This window comes from Branchiostoma floridae, chromosome 7 (assembly GCF_000003815.2).
Source record: "Branchiostoma floridae strain S238N-H82 chromosome 7, Bfl_VNyyK, whole genome shotgun sequence".
NCBI lineage: Eukaryota > Metazoa > Chordata > Leptocardii > Amphioxiformes > Branchiostomatidae > Branchiostoma > Branchiostoma floridae.
Genome location: NC_049985.1, coordinates 14,555,715 through 14,580,498, shown reverse-complemented (window position 1 = coordinate 14,580,498; position 24,784 = coordinate 14,555,715). Strand labels below are relative to the sequence as shown.

Here is a 24,784-nt window from a genome sequence, read left to right as displayed (position 1 = left end):
TGGGCATCAATTGGTACCGGTGTGTAAAGTGACCTTTTTTCTTATAGAGCATGGGAATGCACAAATTAAAGTGCATGACAGTGTCGGTGTTTAATATATTTCATGAGATCCTGTTTGGTCTGATAGCTATGGTCAAACTTGCTCACATGGTCAGCGGAGATGCCACTGTTTAAGTTACTCTGCCCATACCATAGCAATTATATTTTTCTGCGTAAAATAGATATGACGACAGCAGTCGCATAGCAACTGCTGCCTGAAGGCATTTGAACTGTTTTCGCCATATATGGTTTGAACTCAGGTGGCGTGGTTCTTAAAATATAAAGTAATTGTGTATATATAATAACCAAAGTATTTTTATTCTTCGTTTCATTAAACAGCAAAGTCGTGGTCAGGATTTTTGATAGTATGACGAAGTATGAGACGAAGTAGAACAAATATACTCCAAACTTTCTAGAGGTGTCCAGAAAATCTCTGAATACAGTTGATATTATTTTCCTTCCGTGAAACTGAGCTATTGTTATCAGTTAGTGTGTTTTATCGGTCTATGTACTCTATCTGTACTTTAGTGTGCCTGAGATTCTATAAAAAAAATCCTTTGTGATCAGTTAGAAATTTCCACAAAATCTGGATAGAGCCACGTCGTTTAACTGGTAGTTAAGGTGGCCAATGAAGCTAGAGAGCATGGGAGTTCCCCCGAGCAACCCCAATATCAATCTCATACACATGTACTTCCTCCTGAAACGATATCTGCTCTGAACCTTTGCCTGAATTTATCAACAAAGTTGCCAACCACCGTTTCTCTTTTTGTGCTCCCTCCCAATCATCGTAAGATAAACTTATGAGATGTACTTTGTGCTGGATACGGTTGAGTAAAGCAAGAACATAAAGCCATGGTGAACACATAGACCTTGATCTGGAATATCTGTCTTGTTTGCACTTATGGGCTAGTTTACGCGGATCCCATTAAGTATACAATGCTCTACCCTCCGACGTTGTAACTGATACCATATTTTGCATTCTCAGGTGAACCGCTCATTGTTCCCTTGTGGCACGATGTCTATATTTAGCCTCACACTTCACCTGAGTGCATTGTGACGTCAATGACCTGTTTATTTACCATAACTTCACCTTTGGTTTGTTTGCTGTTGACCTCTAGAACTTCTTAGTCTGCTGTTGGTTAGCACATCTTCATAGTACGTCAATGTTACCATGGAAACGTAGTGACGCCACTGAGGTTGTAATCTATGACCTGTTTACCTTTGTTTTGTTTACTGTTGACCTCTTGATCTTCTTCACGGTCGTTTCCGTCTGCTATTGGTCAATGTTACTATGGAAACCGTAGTGACGTCACAGGGGGTGTAATTTAGAATTACATTGCTTCGGTGATTCCTTGGAAGTGTCTATTTTTCACACTCGCATCAGACCTCAAACCACAGCTCAACACTTAAGGTTGGTTCAGCTTTGGAACCATTTCATTTTATTACATTTTCAATATTCATGTTTCAAGAATGTGGTGGTATTGCATGTTCTTGAATGACTTATGATAGAATGCACTTTTCAAGTTAAGTTTTGCGCAACTTAAAAAGGGAAACATAACTAATTTTCTAGCAATTTCTCTCAGCTTGTCTGTTTCACTATACTATATCAATCTTATTTGCATGTTTAGCAGATATACATTTGCCTTATGTCTAGAATGATTTGAAGGATATGCGTTTTTTTTCTCAGTGAGCACTAGACTCGATATTCCGTGATAAAGAATTTCAGTATTTGGGTATAATGGCCTCAAGTAAAGGGGGCATATGAGCTTAAGGTTGCCACAGTTGGGCACCTGGAAAAGAGGCCACAGGGCACGTGTCATTCTATTGTCTAGATCTATTCAAATGTCAATCATGTGACTGCATTGCAGCATTACTGCTAGCAGGTAAAGCGACCCTTACGGCAGAAAATATACTGTACAGGTTTCGGAGGGTATCTCAATAACAAGAAAAACCACCTTCATTATGTACCCTTTGAAAGTCATTGAAATCATTCTCGGCCACAAGCATGTGATTCTGACTCATGTTGCTTGTTTACTCAATGACAGCGATAATATGCACATAACAGGCACATTGTTTTCCGAACATTGTGCCCCTTGAAAGTTTGCACAGAAAGATATAATCAGTTCTTTCAAAGTGGAACTTCGGATGACAATGTAAACATATCCTTTATCTCATATCTGTCTATGTAAAATTGATATAATCACTCTTGCGACCATTGTGACAAGCATGTGATGCTGACTTACTCTCCAAGCAGAGGTTGGTGGGAAAAATCGTGACCTTTTCCTATCATTTTCCTATCATTATTTTTCGACCGGCCTTCCCACCAACACTCCCCTGTTGACTGAATGACAACATGTAGTGTATAACAAACATGTTGTTGAGCGTACTCTCCTGACTCTATGACGCACTTGAGTCCGTACTAGTACGTCTCTGCAATACTTATTAACTAGATAAGCAAATAAAACATCTGTTAATACTACATCCACTTGTACGCTTGACGCGAGTGACCAACTGGCTATTTTTAGTGTCGACTTCATCATGCTGGTTAGAATATTGTTGGCAACTTGAAATGCATGTTGCCAGTATTGGAAATATGATCTCTATTTTACAAAACCTTTAAGTTTTCTATGTTTTTGTTTGAGCTATAAGATGGTCGAAAAGGGTGAACATGGTTTATGTGCGATTGGAAGGTGAAGCACAATGAAAGGTTTGGCTGGGAAGTCAGTACATTTTTTTTCACCAACAGAAGCATTTCACAGTTCGTATTAGTAGATTTTTTTTATATGACTGTCCTGTGGTTGTGTGAGCTACAAAATAAATAAAAAAATATTTTCTCTAACCTCCAGAAGCTTGTTACTTCCGCAGGGAAGTGGAATATAAAATATAATTGACTGCTTCAAGAAAGTTTCTTACCTTTTGGTGTCTTCGGCTCCAAACAAATCTCACAAATCCAAGGCCCATTATTGAACTCCACACGATCGGTCAAAGTGTAGTTAATCCATTGGTCTCGAGTCGTTTTCTACCTCATGTAGTCACAACGCATCTCAGATCCTAGGGCGATGTTCCGTTTTTCATCTGGAAATGTTCTCGTTTTTGGTAAACCATTGCTGTTGAAGTCTGTGTAGTGGGGTTCTTTTCTGTACACTGACGCAGCGATTTCCAATTCCTCTCTTTTATACCCTGTAAAGACACGTGACGAAAAGGAAAAGCGTGGGTAAGATTGACTCATACAGCTTTAATTGACACAGATGACAAAACAATAACACTCTGTACATTGTATTACTAGCAGTCCTTATAAGGAAAAGTGGGCGGAGCTACGAAACAGTTATCGTGTCACTTGTTACATGACCTCATCGCTTTGTTTGCAAGCTGAGGGGAAGCGACACCTTGCGGATAAAGCCAACATTGGTAAACAAAATGTTCCTGAAAAACACCAATAGTAGATTGTTTTCATAAAAAGAAAACTCAATGGCTGTTTCTTTGAATATTCTTTTTCACTGTATGTTTTTTACGTTACAGAATTGCATGACTTATAAAGACCACTGAGATCACCATGACCATGGACCAATGGACTAAGTCCTACACAAGTTCAGTCTTCCTCACAGCACTCTTGATTTCTATACTCGTTTCGGTAAGCCCTACCTTTATACTAGACACCAAAATTCTTCGATTTCGATGAAACGGTCATTATTGTACAGGTGTGATATTGGTGCACACACACAAGGTATATGGTGTGTCTGAATTTGCATATTCATTTGAGTGCCAAACGTTTTCTTCTCCAGTCCTCGGAAGCCAATCGCAGGTGCAACCGACCAGGCAGATACCTTGACTCGGACGGGAAATGCAGAAGATGCCCTATAGAGCAGGTAACTGAACAGCTCCTTACAGTCTAGCTTCCTTTTATCTTTTTTTTTTATCGTATCCCTCGACAAATTTGTGTAGTAGGCATTACCATTGATTGACAACAGGGTTGACTGGACAAAAAACGCAGAGTAAATGTAATTTCTTTATCTATATCCATATCGATTATACTGTACATAATCTTGTACGAGTACTGGTTGGTACTTAAACTTGAGACAAGCAACGCCGCAAAAACAACTCTTACATCGATAGGATAGGAAGCAAAGTATGTGGCACAGGTGAAGATGCACTTATTTCTCTATGTAGCTACAAACAACAAATTTGTTGTATTTATGGCTTTTTCTCTGATTACAGAGGTGCAAAATAGGCTTCACCATCAAAGAATCGTGCGGCTATGGCAAGGAACTGCAGTGTGTGAAGTGTCGCGAAGACGAAGGCAAAACGTGCGCGGAGGGAGTGGAGCGGACCTGTAGAATGTGTCACAAGGAGAACCGAGTAGAGAAACATCCCTGTACGGTGGACAACCAGGCGGAGTGCGGGGACTGTTTACCAGGGTATGTCATGAATATATATATAACTTTCAATACGCCTACTATTTTCCTAATATATGTTTTATCAGACTACGTTGTGCACAGAATATGAAAGTGGATCAAGGAGACGCTTCAACTCTAATAGATTCAATAACAATGCACTTTCATAATTTCAATGTGTCACAACTCTGTAGAGTTACACAAATACGTTTGTGCTAGGACAGTGTATTTAATCATGCATGTATTCATAATGACTCTAGATGTACCTGTAAAAAGTTTCAGGGAAAGTAAGGGAATAGAACTGTGCTTTTAGATTTCTTTAAATGGAGGATTGCGTTATCTCCGCAGGTATTACAAAGACGAATGGTTGGATGAATGTTTTGACTGCTCTGAAGACAAGAAGAATCGTCCTGAGTGTAGAACCACTTCTACTACACGGTCAACACCAGCCAAAGCAACAACAGAGTCAAAGATAAACCCAACAAAAGTGCCACAAAAACAAGCCAGACATCTTTACGTCGCCATGACAACAAAGCAAGGTTCGAAAAAAATTTACATTCAAACACAACTTTATTTGCTCTAAAATTTTTAGAAAAATGTACGAGATGAATCTGAAATATTTCCTAATTTTCTCGCTTTTAGATCAGTAAATATACCTGTCTATATTTCCTTACTGTTACATTCTAACCATTCAAGCAGGAATTCAAAGACTAGTAAATGAATCCAAGGACATTTTAAGGGCATGGATGTTGATATTTTGTGTGTCATGCTCGTTCTCATTTTGTTCTTATTGATATCTCATCTGAAGTCTATTTTAATTCCTACAGACCAAGTAGACAAGGCAGCGAAAACAGATCGACACGTTTTGGAGCACGCGTGGCCGTTGATGCTGGCTCTAGTGGCAGTGTTCACGGTCATCTTGGTGATTCTGATCGCCGTGTATTTCTTCAAGACATGGGGCAGGTCTTGTGGGAGAGGAGGGAGCAACTCAAAGGAAGTATCACAATCAAAGAAAAGCTCATCGCTCCGGATGAAGGCTCTGGCAGGTATGTTAACATTTTGTAGTTTATCAATCACCTCAGACAAAATCACGAGGTTTTAGTTTGATGAGCTGTTATCTCAATCTCATAGTAGGATTTGAAACATGAACACAGTGGTTATCTAAACATTGCAATGTCTGCAAGCCAAAGGGCCTGCCTCTTGCACAAACTACATACGCACGACATCCCTAACGCGACGCGATAGTAAAGGATTTTGTCCAGTGCTTTATACATAAAGATGTATGTAGACATCGAATATCAAACTTGTCTACATCAAAATTCAATTTTACTTTTTTCGTCGAGAAGTTTGAATGCAACCCTCCAAAAAATTTACATTGTGAAGGGACAATTTTGTGATATATAAAAAGCTCCAAAAGCTTACATCTTTTCGTGAATCACTCCCATTATCATGTATTTTATTGTCTTGTTGATCTAGACATGGCTGTGGTAGAAGACGAGACCGATCCCATGACAAGTGTGACACTAAACAACACACGAGAGAAGAGGAAACCTTCGCTCAACACCCAGCTCTCTACAGGACCGTTCCTCCTGGTGCCGGGTACAACAGAGGAGCTGCAGTTCCTCATGGCTTCTGCAGCCAACTCAGAGGCCAACAGTGCCGTCAGCACGCCTTCAGTTACACCTAGGGGTAGGCATAACTTAGTTCCAAACTATTGTTGATAATCAACTAGACCAAAAGGGTCCGATGTTAAATGTATTCAAAACAATTTCTTTACAAACATTCATCAATACCGAATTATATATTCATCAATACCGAATTATACATACCTACACGCAAACACACACATACACACACACACACATACACAGACAGACAGACACAGACACAGACACTTATACATACACATAGACACACGCAGAGACACAGACACACACACACACAGACACATACAGAGACACACATACACGCATACTCACACGCAGACAGACACACACACACACACACACAAACACACACAAACTTAAAAGATTGCACACATTTGTCATCATCCAACCGTAACTAAACCCCCCATAAAGATATATATCATATGATGTTTTCAGGTCTTCATAATCAGGGCCTCAGCAACTCAAATTCCATGACAACAATGGAAGACACCATGGATCATTCCGACGACGTCTTCATCGAGAATGGTGGGTAACATTCACAAGTTATATAATATTAATCATGTTTTCAGAACTTACAATGCCCACATCATTGTTACTATCTAACCTTCTATTTCCTTCGCACTTAACCTATTTTTTGCCATCTTTGGATTCATTCAGTGGCATATTTGCTAGTATAGACCTCAGTAAGAAGATATCTAACTGTACCGTCCATTTATTTTGGAATAATCTGCTATAATATACGCCATCTTTCTCTGTTTGGTCACAGAAGCGACAGAAGAATATAACGCCTTTCAAGGACTTCAGTTACGACTAGACGTGGAGGCAGCTAACCCCACCCCTCTACAGTCTGTTCCTACCATCCAAATCACCACTCCTGTGGACAAGCCTAAGAGAGACAGGTCTCCCGTCCCATCCACAAGCCGGGACTCGGTAAGGATTTAAAACGGTATTCAGTTGTTTAGACCGTTAGAATGTATGAGTTTGTTATGCACGCATCTTTGTTAACTGTTCATTCAGCCAAATGAACTAAGAGTAATATAATGTAAGCTAAACATTACAAGGTATCGCACTCTTTTATATATAGCACTAAGTCACGCTACAAAGTATTTCAGAATACGTCCCAAGTTCTGAAAGATATATTCAAATTTGCATTTCAATCTAATTCAGTTCTTGTCGGGACACATTCTTATAAACTATCATGCCTGTGGATTGCGATTCTCAGGGCACATTCTGGCAGTCCTACTGACATACATACGTGCAGACAAATTCTCTGCATCCACAAATACTCAGACACCACCGTTGCCATGACAATGTATATTTTTACATTGACATTATGTTTTTTCTGCTTTGTTCAAAGGGAAAGTTTGCTGGGACACAAACTACAACTTTTTTCACCGCTGGTCGACATGAGTCTCTTCAAGGCAACGCCTTTGAACCAACTGAAGACAGCTCAGATGAGCGTGACCCGCTGATAGAGGATGAACAACAGCATCTTACACCAACCGGTACCACTGTCGACGAGGGGCAAGATACCAAATATAGAGAGAAGCTAGAAACTGCTCTAAGCAAGGGGAAAGGTACAACACAACTTTGGCTTTATACCACGCTGACAAAGCAGCTGTAGTGTGCAACATGTACTGATCATGTGTTCAGTTGTGGCATCTATTAAACTTTACTCGCTTGAGCTTCAGCTTGAGGTCAGAATTGAAAAAAATGACCGCTACAGGTTCACACGAGAGAAATACTGATACCAACAAGGGGATTTAAGTGTTCGTGCACACTGTACAATGTCACGACCTAACTTGACAATCATGCATATTTTTGGTTCTTAAAGTTTCTGATTTGTAAATTCTTAACAGACCGAAGATGAAATTAGTGAGCGTTTTTTTTTTCAATTTATCTTACAAGCAAAGTTAAGATACTTAAACCTCTATATACTTTTTATAATGTATATACTGAACAAAACGCATAGAGTGTTTTGGCTTGTACTAGTGTGACCGGTAGAGGTGACGATATTAAAAACAGTGGTGTATGAAAACAAAATTCAGTGAGGTGAGGTAATATGTACATATTGCCACTCTAGGGGCTGATAACATATTTTTCTCTCGTTTGGCCCCAGATATATCCCTGAAGGATGGTCTACAGAGTTATGACATTGTACAGCGCCTGGCACAAATCCTGGACCAGGACGGCGTACTGCCCACAGACCCTTCCTACCAGAACGTGTTCCAAGCTCTGGGTGTACCCAGAGACAGGATTGACAGCTGTCACAAAAACAAAACTATCACCAGTCCGACGCTGTCCCTCTTGCAGTATCTAGAGAGCTATGCCTACAGGTATGAGAAGCACATGTCGGATCTGATATCTGTACTTCATAGGTACGAGTTTTACGAAGCTGTTACGTACTTGTGTGCCCAAGTCATAAATTTCAAGCATGAAACAAGTGACATGCATACAGAGGAACAAACATGTGAGAGTTAAGGATGTGTGGATAGTCTATGACTTATACATATTAACACACTTGTAACAATCCATTACCCTTATGATTCTGTAAATATTGGGCTATCCCGTGTAACCAAGTCACGTAACGTTACATCAAACTGTATTTGGTAGTGTTTTTGAGAGCTATGTACATAAGTATGTCAAGAGATGATTTTGTGGAAGTTGATTTGGTTGGAAAGCAAATAGTTGTGGCTACAAGTCAAGGAGGCTTGTTTTTGTGATATGTGGATAGCATTAGAAATGGATGAACATAATGTACAGTTAAGTTATGTTTTTGTCACAACTATGGTGGCTTATTAAATAAATATAAAATAAATATAAATTATATATTAAACAATATGTTCTACTATGATGGTTCTTGTCATAGAAATGTCGGTTGGCATTCATTATAGTATTTGTACAAACCTATGCTACTGGATTTTTTGCTTATAAGCTGGTAAGCCATAACGTTATTTTTGTAAGGCCCTATTTTGGGTCAATTATTTGTTATTGAGAAACAATATTTTGTATCCATAATATTGGAAAGTGCTGCAGGTTCAGTCAAAGGAAAACGTAGGGGTCGAAGATTATGTCATGTATGCCATAGCAATGTCACACTATGGTGAAATTAGTATGATTTAATTTATGACATGGTAGAATGGTACTTATTCTTTAACATATCATCGTGGTACTGACAAAAGTGGAAACAATGATTGGTTGGCGAAGTCATAGAGTACCTGTGTGAGGACACGCTCCCAAAAAGGTGCCATTGTAACGGTTTTTACTGTTGGACATAGTCGTGTGTATATAAAGGACTGGCTGCTATTTTTACGGGAATAAACTTCAGTGATGATAAACCAACTTGTGTTGAATATGTTATTATTTGATGTTATAGGAACTCCCTGTGAGAGGGAGAAGTATTCTAGTAAGCTTCTATAAAACAATTACAAACTGTTCAGGAAGATACAGAATGGTAGCGTGAATGTGCTAACTGTGCACTTAAAAAAATAGCACCAACCCCCTCCCCAGGCCCTTATGATCGGCTCCATTGTGTCGCCAGTAAGTCATACCCTACGTTTCTTTAGAAGCACTAGTCATATTCATCGTATTACATAAGTGATATTTGTGCGTCTGAAATGCCCCCCTTTCATATGGCTATGCCATATACATTCTGACACTCAATACATTTAAAATTCATGCTTGAAAGCCAATGCGTTTAATGGTGGATAAATATCATATAGCTCTAATCAGGATGATGCAACTCGGGCAGCAGCCTCGTTGGCGGACTCTTTAGGATTCTAAAAGGATACTTAGCCATGCAGGTTACTTAATAGCTGATCGCCCCCGGGTGTGTCTGCCTTGTGAGACACTGCATGCGTAAGGGGAATCCCCCTTCCCTTGCGTGTGGCTATGCACGTACGTACGTACCGGCTGATGCAAGACACCGGTACCCAGATCACGTCGGTCACCCACCCACGGTAGGAGAATTAGGTAAGTATACTACAAGGGTTTCTGTTCCTGATGTAACTCAAAAACGTTTATTTGACATTTATTGCAGACATTCGGAGTAGCAATTTCGTCGGAACTTTATTGTAATAGATATGATATGAAAAGGGCGTGTTAGGACAGTCGCACGTGGTGCCAGTTGACCATTTTGGTGGGTAGGGGTCACTGCCGGCCGAATAAATCTGCTTTCTTCCGAACTTTTTCCATATTTTTACAGTATTTCAAGCGTACTACGTTTGCTCAGGTATCTGGTATTTGTTTCTGGCCTGTAACAAGAAAATTGACTTTAAAAAATGCCAAATCGTTCGTTGAAAAGCCGGATTTTGTAACTGCCGGTCTCCATGATGGCTGACACACCACTGTAGGTTACAATTTGCACCATCGGGGGTCTGTACAAACTGACACCTGCAATTTAAAAATTAATTCTACTTTCCTAGCACTTACTTCTTGTGTAAAGCTATGACTTACTAGTATATGGTGAGAGTCTCCGACAGTGAAGGAATCTGTTAGCTGTATATCTAACATGTTGTTTTACTTTATTCATTGACAATCATTACAAAATGTACAATAAAATGTCTGCCCGGCACCTGCCTTTATATTTGATTGAAAAAATCCAGTTATCTTATTCATTTATCAAACATTGAAACCTTTTTTTTGTATTAAATGCCGAAATAAAAGCGTCCAAGATACTAGATTTGTGTTCAATGGAAACAAAAGATTGCTGGAGTAGGTAATAGTTCAACTATATAGAACAGGAGTCCCCTACGACACGAAACATAAGGGTCTACGCCACACAAAGTTCATTGTGACGACTGCGGTTTTAGTTTTTATTAATAAAATAACGAGGGATTGATAAGCAATTACTAGTTACCATTGCCAAGAAAGTTCAAGTTTGGTAGCTTTGGTATCTATATATATTGTATAATTCTATATTTGTGGCTCAACAGTATAACTCTAGTCCTGAATCATTGAATTTATTGGTATTTTTTATGAAAATAGGTCTTGATGAGACCTTAAATGACTAGATTTTGGGCCCCCTAGTAGCTTGTTACCGTACTGCAGTAGAATGTCTGGTTTTGATATCTTGCAGTCTTTCTGCCTTTCGCCAGATATTTTTACGAAAAAAAAATTAAATCAACATCTTAAGTTTTTTCATAGTATCTGTGTGTCAAAGACAGCCCCAACCACTCAAAGGGAACCCAAACGATTTCATCATCTGTCAAAAGGTCTTTTAATATCGACTGCCTAGTGATGTGAAACGTTGCAACAATAAGGTTACAGGTCAAAGGGCAGGGTTCGTTTGTTTTTTGTGTGTTGCATACCTGTGCAGGCGTGGTGACTGGAATACAAATTACCCAGAGAGCACAAAGGTTAAATTGTGCACATTGGAACAAGACACATTCGATAGCTCTCTATATTTCCAAAGGAAACTAAACTTCGGTAACAGCGCTAGTGGTATAACCGAGAAATGGTAGGTTTTGCCACAAACAGAAATTAATGATTGGTTGTACTGCATTCTTCAAGACACAATGAGAGTCCCTGTTCGGTTGGCTGCACTGACACGTTCCCTTCTGTCAATCACCCATGGCCCCGCGGTGTAAGCCTATATACCTGCTATAGTCCTGACTGCCTTTGTGTAAATGTCAGAGGCAGGGGGGCGTATCTCTCACCTGAGCTGGAGCTAGTGTTTACCATTACCTGGCGTTTTACCGCCAAAAGAAAATGGCGGGAATCTATTTAGTAAACATAATGAATTACAGCGTTTCAGGACTGCGTACAAAATGCATGTGAACAAACCTACCTCTGCAAGATCCGTGTTCGTGGCGGGTGCTCATGAGATCCAACTCGCTCAGTGCAAACCGCTGGGTGCATACCGTGCTCTCACTGAAGCAGCTTGGTCAGCAACAATGGCTCGAACGTCCAAAGTCTACAAGTCGAAGTGTTGGGCAAATTTACTGATGCAATCGACATAGAGTTTTACCTACCCGTTTCACCACTTGCACAACGTCAAAAAGCTCTCCTGACTAAGAGCAATTAACCTGTAACGTTCAACACCAGTATAAACGCTCAGTTGTAGTACGCATAAACAGAATGGGAGCTGTATGGTAACATCCACCATACCTGAGGGCGAGTGAAAGTAATAGTAGTTGACAAATCCCACAATGCAACGCGCGCCTTAACTCAAGACCTTTGTTACGAACATACTATTGGGTGATGTTGCTCTTACATACTTTTGGATCGTACTTAAATTTGGACTATGTAACACAGCGTGCGTGTTTCATTATTATCCCAATAGTTTACTCAACGTTTCCTTCTATATGTCAAAATTTACGCATTGCTTTTAAGACATATTTGTTTGTCCTTTCATTTACAGAAGCCCTACATCGCAAACAGTCCATGCACCATACAACCATCAAATCATTGAAGATGCTGAATTCACGAAAACACTGTTGGACAGCATTACTAGGGCTTATACTGATGGTAAGTCAAGTTAAATGGCACTTAAAGTTGAATCGCATTATTGTGAAACATGGTTGGTAACACAGACATATCTTTTGTATGCCTAAGGTGATTTTAAGAATCAAAGAGGTTGCGTCTCTGACTAAACAAAGTCTAAAACGGAGTAGTAATCAAATTGAGCTTAGCCTAGAAGACATCTCTGAGACAGTGGAGCATATTTTCTGTATTTTGCTCCATAGGTATCTCTGGCAGAAGGAGAGCGTTTACGCCATGGGAAGAGGTCTGACATTAGTTGCTGGCCTAACTACTACAAAGCCAGGACCAGTTCGGGAAATCTGGAATGTATTCGCTGTCCTTCGGTGAGTTCTCTTTTCCCTCGCCCCGGACTCCAGCGTTCGTCTCTCGGTAACTTTCGTACCTCTTCGGCTTCCCATTGTGGGTCAATGACCTTGGAAGATACTTGTTGAGAGATAGCAAGAAAGAGTACGCCTTTTTGAATCACACGTCCTGTCACGAACTGTTATGAGCTAACTTCCCTCTTTACAGCATTTTATGTAAATTTTCCCTTCCTTTGTTGGTGCTCACAGTACGCCCAACGTTATGTACATGGCAAAGTTATTTACTATGTACCTTACATCCTGCTGTGATTCCTATCCACGTTACATGCGTAAATATTACGTAAAGCACATCACATAACACAAATTTCATGATTATGTTTTACACTAGGGGTGTGATCCAGGGACTACCATTGTGACCCAGTGCGGGTTCGGGATACCACAGACTTGTCGGCCATGTGAGCCCACCCCCGGGAAGACATGTGCTTCAGGCATAGAGAGATCATGTGTACTGTGCAATATCTACGGACGCACGGTAAAGGAGGAGTGTAACATCTACAACCAGACAAGATGTGGCGGTTGTAGAGAGGGGTAAGAGACAAACTTTATCTTATTTATCAGGAATTGCGTTAGGAATTACACTGACATGTTAACACACAATGACGGGCGTTTGTTGGTCTCAGTGCTACTCCTATGTGGTAGTGTGCGGTATACGATATTTAAGTGGCTACACGTATCTCAATATTTTTCAGCTTTTATGAAAACTTGGATGATCCCAAGATCGGCAACACACGATACTGCCGAAAGTGCACGCCAGCGGACACCTGGCGAAATCAATGCCAAAAGCAGACCATGGTTACCGTAACAACATCTGTAACCCCAGCTAAATCAACAACATCTGAGAAGATAGCCATAATGTACGATACCGTCGAAAATAGTATACATGAAGTAAAGCCCTCAACAAGCTCGGGTTTATTCATGAAGCAGCGCCAATCAACCAAGGCAACCAAAAGTAAGCAAACAAACCGACAAACTCCTTTAGCATTTGTACAATGACATACTCCTGAATGCTTTATTGTCACTATCTATCGCTACATTCGCAGTTTGACATCTAAAGAATTAGAAGTTAATTTTGATGATAGCTCGAGTAGGCTGTTCAACAGAATCAGATTTTTATCTTATATTTTGGTTTATCTAAGTCGTTGTTGTTGTTGTTTCGGGCTACGTAAACATGTGTCGATATTGGGAGCAAGGTCGCAGAAAGCCGAACTAATACGCACTAGAGTGCACTAGAGTATTTTCATATCTATTAATATTCATGGTGACATATATTATGCCATATATCACGCAGAAGCGGAAGATAATTCAGTAGGATGGGGAGCCATTGGCGCTGGGTTTGTCACCACTCTTCTGATCGTCCTCCTGTTTGCCTACTTCGTGTACCGATATCGTTCATTTGATGAACAAAAGAAAACGGCGGACATAGAGATGGCAACCCTTCCGAAAGGTGTAGTTAAGTTACTAGTACCTTTATATGATAGGTACCTTTGATGCAGTTTTATTTGTTAGGAAAAGGATATTGTCTAAACTGCTAAATGAAACATTTAACGGTACGTTGCGTTGCGTTAGGCGAAAAAATAATATAGTTGATAGTAAATAGTCACTTTGTTCAGGCACGTCTTACTTCAAGCAAGCAGATAGCAGTCTTGAATGTTTATATTAGTTTGTTGTTGCGTTTTCTGTAATGAAAGCTATACGAGAAATTTCCGTTTCAGACATGGCAGAGGACGATGTAGTGAACAAGTCTGCTTCACTTTTCCAGTGCAACCCTGTCTGTGCAGGTGAGCAAACGTTATAGTTTAATCAAATGTCTTTAGATTAATCTGTCATTGTGTCTTTTTGAATGGTAATTGTGGAATATCGCTTCCTCTTAACTTAATGTAAGGGGCCCTAGAAATGTAGAAATGCAGTAACTGTAAAGTATATGTACATATACAGTACGCATATCTCAATACCCCAGTACCATTGACGCGTGGTCTATTTCACTAAGGTGCAATGTATATTTACAGATATGTCACCAAACGACGGAGATCTTCCACCAGGCAGCTGTGGCCATGGTGTGGTTCATGTTCCCACGGTTAACGAATACGACAGGCTTTTCAAGGAGGGGAAGGAGGTTGGAAAAGGTATACATCATTTGAAAATCCTTTTTTTTTTGCAGCTTTTCTGATAACATTGACGATTAAAAAATAGAAAGGATTAGCTCACTTAGCATGCATCTGCACAATTGAGAAAAACCTACCCAGAAATCACACCACGGAATGCAATGGTTTGCTACCACCAGGATATTTTGCTTGAAATATTACAATCTAGATATTAGATCTTGTATCTAAGTATCTACCCCGCGAAATATTGCATAAACAATACCATACATGTTCAATGGCGAGAGCGCCAAACGCAGTACGCGGAGGTAAAAAGTGCGGCCGAAAGCCTTTTCTTCAGTTATTTTGTAGATTGTACCTTCAACTACAGTCAAACCTGCCAAAGCGACCACGTCTTCTTAGCGATCACCTGGCCATTACGTCCGCTTTTTTTCGGTCCCGAAAATTTTCCCCATTGACGTAAGCATTAAGCGACCTCTTTGCAACGACCACCTGGTCAACGCGACCGCGACCACCAAAAATTGGGACCAAATCCCTGTTCATAACGACCGTGACATTTTGAAATCTTGAGGTTTGACTGTACTATAATTTTATCCGCGTCGATGTCAGTCACCTTGTGGCCCTCGACTACGATTGTGTCTACCTATTAGTGAAAAATTGTGATAGCACTCCTCTATCCAATTACTTTACTAGTAAGAGAAGAAAGATTGTGTCTATTAGTGAAGAAATGTGATAGTACCCCTCTATCACATTATTTTACTAGTAAGAGTACAAAGATTGTGTCTTAGTGAAGAAATGTTATATCACCCCTCTATCACATTATTTCACTAGTAAGGGTACAAAGATTGTCTACTGCAGCTGGTTAAATAATGTGATATCATTTTGTCAACAATTATCACGTGTTAAAGTATTTAACACGGGTTTCGACTGAAACACTTTTTGAACTAAAATGATATGATAAATAGACAGTGCTGAAAAAACTGCTACCGCAACATTGCAATGACTACTATTTCTCCCTTTCCAGACATGCCCATAGAGGAACGTTTAACACTCGACATGCAGCAGGCTATAGCGTCAGTAATCAACCAGCGCCCAGCCCTCCCCGGCGGCCCTGACTACAAGAACGTCTTCATCGACTTGGGTGTTAAAGAAGCCCGAGTCTTAGCGGCTAACGCCACGTGTATAGCTGACCCGTCCGAAGCCCTGTTCAGAGTGCTGTTGGCAGAATCGTCTGCCCGGGAAATCAAGATGGCGGACATCATCACGACCTTGGACAAATACAAGTTCTATGACCTTGTTAAGGACATTTGCAGAGAGATCACAGTCCAGAATAACTAATGTAACAAACCAAACCAAATCAAGTTTTGTAGGGCGAACGTAATATAAGAATTATTATATATAAGAATCCTTAAGAATTATAGTACCTGAGACAAACAAATGAATATAAGATTCATAAATCATATAAGAAATAGAGCAATAAGTCCAGGTGTTGCCATACCTTGTTTACAAAATATACAAAACTACGATGTAGCTTAAACGTCTGTAGGCAATGGCACTTTTAGCTTATGATGTAAATAATATTGAAATAGATCTTGATAGATTTTGCTGATGTGAACTGCATGATTGTACAGAGTGTTGAACCTGTTTGATCGATTGATTGATTGCTTCTCCTATAGATTTTAAATGAGGGCTTGCGTGCCATGTACCATTTTGTGTAATTATTAGTCCATATCTGAGTAATGTAGTTACATCTGTACAGCTCTATCTTTGACTTTATTTGTGCAACAGTATTGGGATATTTTACACCTTATAAAGCACTTGCCATGCCTGTAGCATAGACCTATGATCAGTATGTACATTGAATAAACTATTGTCCCAGAAGAGAAGTCGTTGTTTAAAAAATATTCACCAGCCAACATTGAGATCTTAGTCACCAGACAACAACGTTAACGACACCATTACTCGCAACCTAACAAGCTTGATACTAGCAGAGACAAATACAATACTAGTAGGTTGTTGGCCATGTGTTGGATGGTGTATGCTACGTGGCTTGTTCTGTCAACTAAAGCAGGGTATTGTTTACATTCAACTGCGGACACGACAACATTTCCCTGTGTACAAACCTGTATGCGATTACAACATTGTCGTGGCTGAACTTGAACCAATTCAGTCTTTGATAGAATGATCACAGTAAGTTCTTTCCACATCGTATAAATCATCTTGGCTAATCTATTACCCCTCATTTTCCCCCAACAGTACGCTGATAGAGAATAGTAGTATTCTACATAATCCTGCGTTTCCGCGCGTGTTTGGACGGTATCAAGGGTTGAAAACATTATAAATTGATACTTCATCAGAATAAACTGCGATGGAGTGAAAAGCAGATAGCTACGATGCTGTTTCAATGATACATAAAAAAGAGGTATGCGTGTATGCGTAGCAAGTAACTCTCAAGCTATGTACGATTCACATATTAAAGTGTTGCTATCACGCATAGATTAAACATTAGATATGATGACAATCGTACGTACCTAATTGTGTCCGATCCGTCTCTCTCCCTCTCTCTATATATGTCTCTCTCTGCGTCTATTTGTCTCTCCCTCTCTCTGTCTTTTAAACATGATAATTTCCTTGCTCTGTGAAGTGCTTGTACGTTGCGTGGTTCGTACTAACGATACCAAACAGGAACATACGGCCGTGCGAACTGCACACATGCAAAAGAAAATCAAGCTCTTATACATAATGGAATAAATCTGGTAGCTAAGCAACGACTGATGACGTGGTAGCGATCGACGTGGACAAAACAAAAACCGCTAATCATTATTTCTTAAGATATACAGGGAGTGCTTTATTTGGTAACTACCGTATATCACACATTTCAGCATTTTTTATGTCATCTGTACTGTGTGGCTTAGATTAATCAAGTTGCAACGGGATCAGCACAACCCATTTGTGTCTTATGGGATGCATCTGAAAAAGATAATGATTTGAAAAGTCATTTTTATAATTGATCTTTCCACGCATATCTTGTCCTTCTTATTCGAAAAGAAAGGTGGGTAGTTACAATGGGTAGTTACCGCGGGAGTTTCCGATGACGTAACGGGGTCAAAGTCCACGTCGCCGCCCACGGACATCGTCTTCCTGTATACTCCAAGCAGAGGTTGGTGGGGAAGACTGACTTTTAACAATCACATTCCCGTTTCTATCCGCACTCGGTGGGGACGAATAACAGGTCATATGATAAAATATTTCACACCAACTTCTGCTTAGAGTATTCTTTTGGTATTGGGCAGACATAATGAGATCAGATTACAGGTGCCCATTTTACCCGAAGTTCAGTCTACCGTGCCAAAGTTGGCACCAAGGCAGGCCGACCGGAAGTTGTGTAGTCCTGGTCATGTGTTGCGGAATCGTCGGCAAGACAACGGTATACTAGTACTCTTTGTGGAATGGACTAAGAGTCTTCAAATGGCCCGGTAGTTTTAGAAAACTTCTGCACACAAACATGTCTACCTCGATGACAGGACAGAATTTTGTTCTCCTTTTATTTCCGCCTTACAGCGCAACAAGTCCACAGTGAAACATTGGTTAAGGCGGACGCCCTAATAGGTACATAACGCGGTACTGTACATGACTCACTTGTTTTTCAACTAGACAGCCACAGTCTGTAACCCTTGGGCAGTTTCATAGGGTGTTAAAGGAAGTAATTGTCTAAGAGAAACACTAAAGGGGATTCCCCCACCACTAGCCCCGGAAAATCCCGGGTGGTGACGACATGCTCTTTAGACGTCATGGACTTAAAACGGTCTGCTATTGGTCAGATGTTTGTCATGTGATCACACAATACTCATTAGGCACTGATTTTGTCTCACTCTTCACTCAGACACAAGCAGTAAGAATCGGAAGCAAGCGCTGTCCTAGTACATAGCAACTTAAACCTACCTTCGGTGGGCCCAACGTTTCAAGAGTGAGTACAAGGTACCTAGGTTAGTAATATTATTACGTTAGTAATAATATGCATAGCTTAGATTGGGAAGATCGAAAATCATTTAGTTATCACTTCATTTCACCATTTCAAAGGAAGGAATGTTATCTTTTCTTTTTCGGTGTCACAAATCACAGACTGAGTTGTGTCCACAGTCGACGTCAAACGAACTATATATCGTTACTTTATCAGGTAAGTGCTTAGTATGATCGATATACTAAATGGTCACTAAAAGTACAACTCGACGTAAAAGTGTGCCCTAAGTTGAGACGACTGTTGGGTTGCGAAATGTCACGAACTCAGGTGTGGCCGGGTACGTGCCGAAGTTGGCACTTGATAAACAGGAAGTAAGTGTCAGTTACATCCGAGCATAGAAATGTCTAGAATTCTACCGGAGTCAGGAAAATATACACAAGAGCACAATACACGGTAAACAAACAAAACGCTATCTGCATTTGAAGTTCTTACCCAGTTGGGGCATAGACTACTTGATTACCTAATTAATTACTTAATCAAATTCTCTTCCTCTTTTCAAGTGTTGTTTGTCAGCTCTTATCAGACATGCATTATCAAAAGTGTAGGAACTTTGTATATGTATACTTTAAGTTAACGGATACATGCAAATAGTGTATTTGTTATTTCTCCTGGTATAATGATCGAAAACGAAACGAATTTTTAAATATTTCAAAGGATGTGATTTGTCGTCATGACATTATTATAAGTTTTCATCACATCAAACCGTTGACAGGTCCTGACACCATGTACATCATTCTTTCAGGTAAACTGTAGACACAAAGAACATGTTTTGGCTACAAAGACATCTGAAGTCCATTCTAGCAGTCCTTGTCCTGATTTCAATACAAAGCGTGAGTACAAATATCATATTTGATATTGATATAACTTGAGTACAAATATTGTATTTTCTACATTTCCTCTGTTTCTTTTCTATAAAAATGTTACTGACATATGCATTGCCTTATGTAGAAAGCACAAAAGAAACAACTTCTCACAAATTATTTTACAAGGAGGACTAAAAAGCCGAACAAATGTATTAGGATAGTTTTTGAAGCCATGTTTTAGATTAGTCTTAGAAACCATGTGTACTGTATTACTACCCTTTGTATCTAATTAAACCCCTGTACTTAGCCCGATAGGGCATGAATGTGCAATAAAGGATATTACGATTGAATAAATGTAAGTGAAACCGTTACGGTGGATGTCAGTAAAACATATATCTCCGTATATTTCACAGGCATCTTCGCGCTCAACGTGCAAGTCACCAAAGAGATACCTCGACGATAACCGGGAATGCGTCAAATGTCCTCCTGAACGGGTAAGTTGTTCATTATTCTAGGTAAATTCAAAACTCATATATAAACAGTTGGAGTAAGGCGAATTGTGGCAAACACGTGAAGGTATTGAAGTACAGTTAAAAAGACTTGAATATGTGTGATGCTCTGAACAAAGAAAGTATCAACAACAGCTAACATTATCTACTACTCAAAATTATGACCACGACATGCCCAGAACACGAGATATCAAAACCAAGAGCTCCTCTGCAGTAGCATAAAACGTCGCTAGGGGGAATAATTAATAGCAATTCATTTCGTTGTCTTATAAATATATACCACTTACCAAGTATCACAGCAATCCATCCGGTCGTTCTCTAGTTATCTTGTTGATAGACATCGCCCGGACAAACAAGATGCAGTCAGTACAAGACCCCGTTTCACGGAGGTAAACATATCCCCATGTTTTCTGACTACAGGACTGTCCAGAACGTTCCTACAAGAGCAGAGAATGCGGATATGGTTTCCAGACAGAGTGTTTGCCATGTCTAAACTGTACCACAGTGTACCGAACAGAGTGGAAGCCGTGTACAGCTGCCTCACAGACAGAATGCGGCGACTGTCTAGAAGGGTAAGTCTTGTCAGAACCACCCACCTGCGCCCAAACATACACATGCAAAATAGAAACACCAAAATGCAAATATTTGACGGTAATGTAACTTGGTCTCTTATTGGTCGAACCGATAATTGCCTTGCTATCATTGGTTGAGCTGTTAATTAAGTCGGGCTCTCAGGATCGGCCTATTGGCCAATTGAATTTATTATTTAGTAGAAACACGTGTGCCAACAACTAGTAAATAACTTCAACACAGGCATTTGATGTCATCTCGAGATCTCATATTGAAGGCAAAACTTATAGTTCAAGTATAATTGAAACAAATTTATTTATGACATTTTTTGTTTCTATATTGTTTTTTAGCTTCTTTACATTCATGGGGACTTGCGTCCATGAAACAGCATGGGAAGGTGAGTTGATAGAACATTTTAGATGTTATGTCTGTATAAGATGTATTATGGTAGCATCCGTTCTCATCCGTACGGATCTTAAAGGTGGATGGCTTTATACTTAGGCTTTGAGGACACCTAATTGTATATGCTTTTGTTTATCTAATCTAAATGTTTCTATCATATGCTTTTTGCAGAACTATATACTACATTACCTTAAACTGACTACCTACGGTTTTGTGTCCCAAAGCACCATTTTTATGTCATTGTAGCAAATGTTTTCCTCTGACCAACATTCCGTTTTCTCCATCACCATTCAGCTTCTACCTTCGTGTGGAGGAGCGAGTCGTCCATGGAAGAAGTACTGACAACTAGAGCTTATCATACAGCAACTGTCGTTCCCAGCACCCCAGAAGTGGCCATTGCACCCATCACGACACCGCACCTACCGATCTTCATCGGTATTTCAGCTAGCGCTGTCGTGCTGTTCTCCTTGCTGGGTCTGACTCTAACAACGTTTCGCCTGCGCCGGCGGAAAGCGAGGTCAGTCCTAACAACTTTAATTTTGACTCCCTATAACGTTACGCTTGCTTGCATTGTCACCATATTTCCTCTTTAAGGGGTACTCTAGACTAACAATAGAAAATAACTACATACCATCAACAATAACATTTGCATTGAATCGAGTTATGTCTTATGATATACGAAATATGCAGACCATGAGACACATCAATCAGAACCCAAGACCATCAGTAGCTTGTCTGATTAACGTTTAATAACACATATTGACACATGTTAGTGACGGTTAAAGATGGCTGAATACATTGTTGTTTATGCTAAAGTATCTGTCTGTTTGAACCCCCGTGTAGACCTTCAAGTCGTGAACCAGATTGTGAAGGCCCAGGACGTACCGACGATGATATCCATGGAGATGGGTGTGGAGGCAGGGTGTCTCTTACAGACGAGCTGTCATCGGATATCATCTCAACCCTTAGACGGCAAGGAACTGAGTTAAGTACAGACTCAGGCTGTGATGTGGCGTCATCTGATCAGGACAGTAGCGATGTGGACAGTAGGAACCCGTCCTTAACAGAGTCTCTGAGTCCTATAGAGATAGTACAGTCGCCACAGTTTAATACTATGGAAGGGGATGTTAACGTATATGCTAACCCTGCAGAGGTTGGCATGTTTAAGCATAACAAACTTTGGGTAGACGTTGCAAATGCTACACTTGGTGTGAGTGGTGGTTGCCTTGGGCTCCCTGCATTGGATACGTACCTTTTCATTGACAGTGTTGAAAGAGATACTGACATAGAGCTTGCTGTTCTAAAAAATCCCAAGTACTTGCCCGCGCTTGCAAAGGGTGAATCACTTGTCAGTCCCATAATTTCGTGTAGTCCACATGGAGTATCCTTTCAGAACCCTGCCTTGCTGAGCTTTCCACACTGTGGGGACGTGACGTCATCTGACGTCACACTTCTAGTAAGTGACACGTCACTAGATGAAGCCCCAAAATGGCGGGAAGCCAGCTTGGACGGTAATTGTGGGGTGAGCTACATGGTCAAAGGCGGCGAGTGCCTTGTGTACACTTCCCATTTCACCCTCTTTGGGTTGAAAGCAAAATCCAAGCAAGTCAAAATCATGATTTTTTCAAAGCTAGACAGGTTTTTCGAGGTCCACGTGTTTTGCGTTAACGATACTCCTGAGTCACTGAATGAAATTGAAGCTCAGGAACGCGAGCATGGCTTCCATTTAAAATGTCCACCCAAAGAAATAAGATTTGTCAGCAATGACAAGGATGTCAAGGTTAAAATGAGTTTGAATGCGACAGATGGATGGGAAATTATTACACAGCACAAAAAGATGATCGGATACACGGCTGTTCAGCAGAACAGCAATCCGTACGTGGCCTTTCACTTGCGTGCTGTCTCCCAGGACACCAGTTGTGCATCTGTCCATGTGGTCGCTTCGCAGAAATCCAGTTCCTCCGTCGCGGAGTTTGATTTTCTACTAAGTTTAACGTCTAGTGAAGAGAAATATACTCCTTATCATCCTTGTCCTCACGGATGTTCAGCGATAGAACAGTTCCTTTCATCAGAGCAGTCCCCCACTCCTGAATCGTTCCTATACTATCTATCTATCCCTAGATCTACATTCCAGCCGAAGGCTATCTCACAGGACCTACAAGAAAAGCTAATCTCACGTCTTGATGTAAAAGTTGACACCGGCAATGACTTTAGATCGTTTGCGGATGAGCTGGGATTTGACAGTTTTCAGCGGACTTTGTTAGATCAAAGGTTTGACAGCCCTACGCATTGTCTCCTGATGTACATGGAGCTGCGCGCACAGAAAATGCGACAATCGAGCAGCGAAATGTTACAAGAACTAGCTCAGATCCTGAAGAAAATTGAACGCTCTGATTTGGCTACACTTATCGAGACTCACTTGCAACAACGCCCCCTGTCAATTGCTTCCAATAGTACAGACAGTGGGTTAGGGCCGGGGAGTCCCAATGGTAGTCAGTTGTCTGTGGCTACATCCGCGTCTGGAGAGACCATTGGTTTGGCTTCTCCACTCGACAAGCCACACTTAGAAACTACTGGTCTGCTCGAAGGCGATCCCCAGAATCTGTCGCCCACTGTACATGTGGTTCACCCTGCTAGAACCGAAAACCAGGATAACAGGAGCAAGGTAGAAACTGAAGTATGATGAGAAACTGCTCAAAGGGGGAATTTCTTATGAATGTAGGATTAAAACGGCCTTTGCTGGTATGTTGTCCAAGAGATATCCTAAATGTACATATAAGTAAAGTTGTAAGATATTGTCCGATGCCATGCAGGATGCCGAACACTATTGCATATCCATTTCTGTGTGGTACGTAACACCCATGTACCAGTTTAAGTGTGAAATATTGTACTGTGCAGCAAAACAGATGTTATTGTAGATTTGTTGTTTTTCACGATAACCATTATCATGTGTTGTGGTGGTGAAATGTGGTAAAATGATACATTACTGTCCAATAACTCCAATAGGTTGGGTTGCCTATGTTTGGTGGTTGCTATTCTATGTTACATTATTGTGAATGTATGCTTTATTTTACGTCGAGTAATCCTTTTTCTCTTCGCCAATGGCGATAGAGTATGTTTTTGTTTGACTTGGGTCTGTATGTAGGTCAACAGCATATAACTCGAGAAATTGTGGATGGAACTTTGTGATTTTTGGTAGGTGTGTAGCGGTTGTCGAAAGGAATGCCAAGTTCGAAAACGGTTTACCTGGCGTTTTCCTACGGTACTGCAGCGAGCTTGGTATGTTTTTTGCAGTTTGTTTTGGGCAGCATAAGTCAAAATCTAGCTGGGCGATTTTCAAGAAACTTGGTAGGTGTGTAGCGGTTTTGGAGAGGAAGGTCAAGTGCGAAAATGGTTTACCTGGCTCTTACCTACGGCGCTGTAGCGGGATTTGTATGTA

The 24,784-nt window shown here is 40.5% G+C and overlaps 3 protein-coding genes across 3 annotated transcripts in view; all 3 read left to right on the top strand.

Moving 5' to 3' along the window:
• LOC118420056 overlaps positions 1–8,577 on the top strand; it is a 10,029-nt gene extending 1,452 nt beyond the window's left edge. Inside the window, exons 2-11 of the mRNA XM_035826762.1 lie at positions 3,558–3,669; positions 3,821–3,904; positions 4,254–4,453; positions 4,778–4,968; positions 5,257–5,475; positions 5,906–6,118; positions 6,532–6,621; positions 6,863–7,026; positions 7,454–7,673; positions 8,216–8,577. Of these exons, the coding sequence (XP_035682655.1) occupies positions 3,592–3,669; positions 3,821–3,904; positions 4,254–4,453; positions 4,778–4,968; positions 5,257–5,475; positions 5,906–6,118; positions 6,532–6,621; positions 6,863–7,026; positions 7,454–7,673; positions 8,216–8,577 (1,821 nt within the window). The 5' untranslated portion in view covers positions 3,558–3,591. The remainder of the gene's footprint in view (positions 1–3,557; positions 3,670–3,820; positions 3,905–4,253; positions 4,454–4,777; positions 4,969–5,256; positions 5,476–5,905; positions 6,119–6,531; positions 6,622–6,862; positions 7,027–7,453; positions 7,674–8,215) is intronic.
• A 3,327-nt stretch (positions 8,578–11,904) lies between these two features.
• LOC118419954 lies at positions 11,905–17,269 on the top strand. Its single transcript, XM_035826648.1, has 8 exons — positions 11,905–12,564; positions 12,783–12,902; positions 13,270–13,469; positions 13,631–13,890; positions 14,230–14,391; positions 14,654–14,719; positions 14,948–15,064; positions 16,065–17,269. Exons 1-8 carry the CDS (start codon positions 12,298–12,300, stop codon positions 16,376–16,378), a joined length of 1,506 nt encoding a protein of 501 aa, XP_035682541.1. The 5' UTR covers positions 11,905–12,297; the 3' UTR covers positions 16,379–17,269.
• A 2,044-nt stretch (positions 17,270–19,313) lies between these two features.
• LOC118420055 (netrin receptor UNC5C-like) lies at positions 19,314–24,314 on the top strand. Its single transcript, XM_035826761.1, has 6 exons — positions 19,314–19,328; positions 20,278–20,358; positions 20,794–20,945; positions 21,294–21,340; positions 21,640–21,862; positions 22,189–24,314. Exons 1-6 carry the CDS (start codon positions 19,314–19,316, stop codon positions 24,026–24,028), a joined length of 2,358 nt encoding a protein of 785 aa, XP_035682654.1. The 3' UTR covers positions 24,029–24,314.
• Positions 24,315–24,784: the final 470 nt, after the last annotated feature.

Bases quoted from the DNA above. Each gene is read 5' to 3' on its own strand.
- LOC118420055 (XM_035826761.1), top strand. The intron at 20,946-21,293 runs GTAAGTCTTGTC...ATTGTTTTTTAG, and splicing joins TGCGGCGACTGTCTAGAAGG to CTTCTTTACATTCATGGGGA. The intron at 21,863-22,188 runs GTCAGTCCTAAC...ACCCCCGTGTAG, and splicing joins CTGCGCCGGCGGAAAGCGAG to ACCTTCAAGTCGTGAACCAG.
- LOC118419954 (XM_035826648.1), top strand. From the start codon at position 12,298: ATGTTGCTCTTACATACTTTTGGATCGTACTTAAATTTGGACTATGTA. The intron at 14,392-14,653 runs TTAAGTTACTAG...TTTCCGTTTCAG, and splicing joins AACCCTTCCGAAAGGTGTAG to ACATGGCAGAGGACGATGTA. The intron at 14,720-14,947 runs GTGAGCAAACGT...GTATATTTACAG, and splicing joins GTGCAACCCTGTCTGTGCAG to ATATGTCACCAAACGACGGA.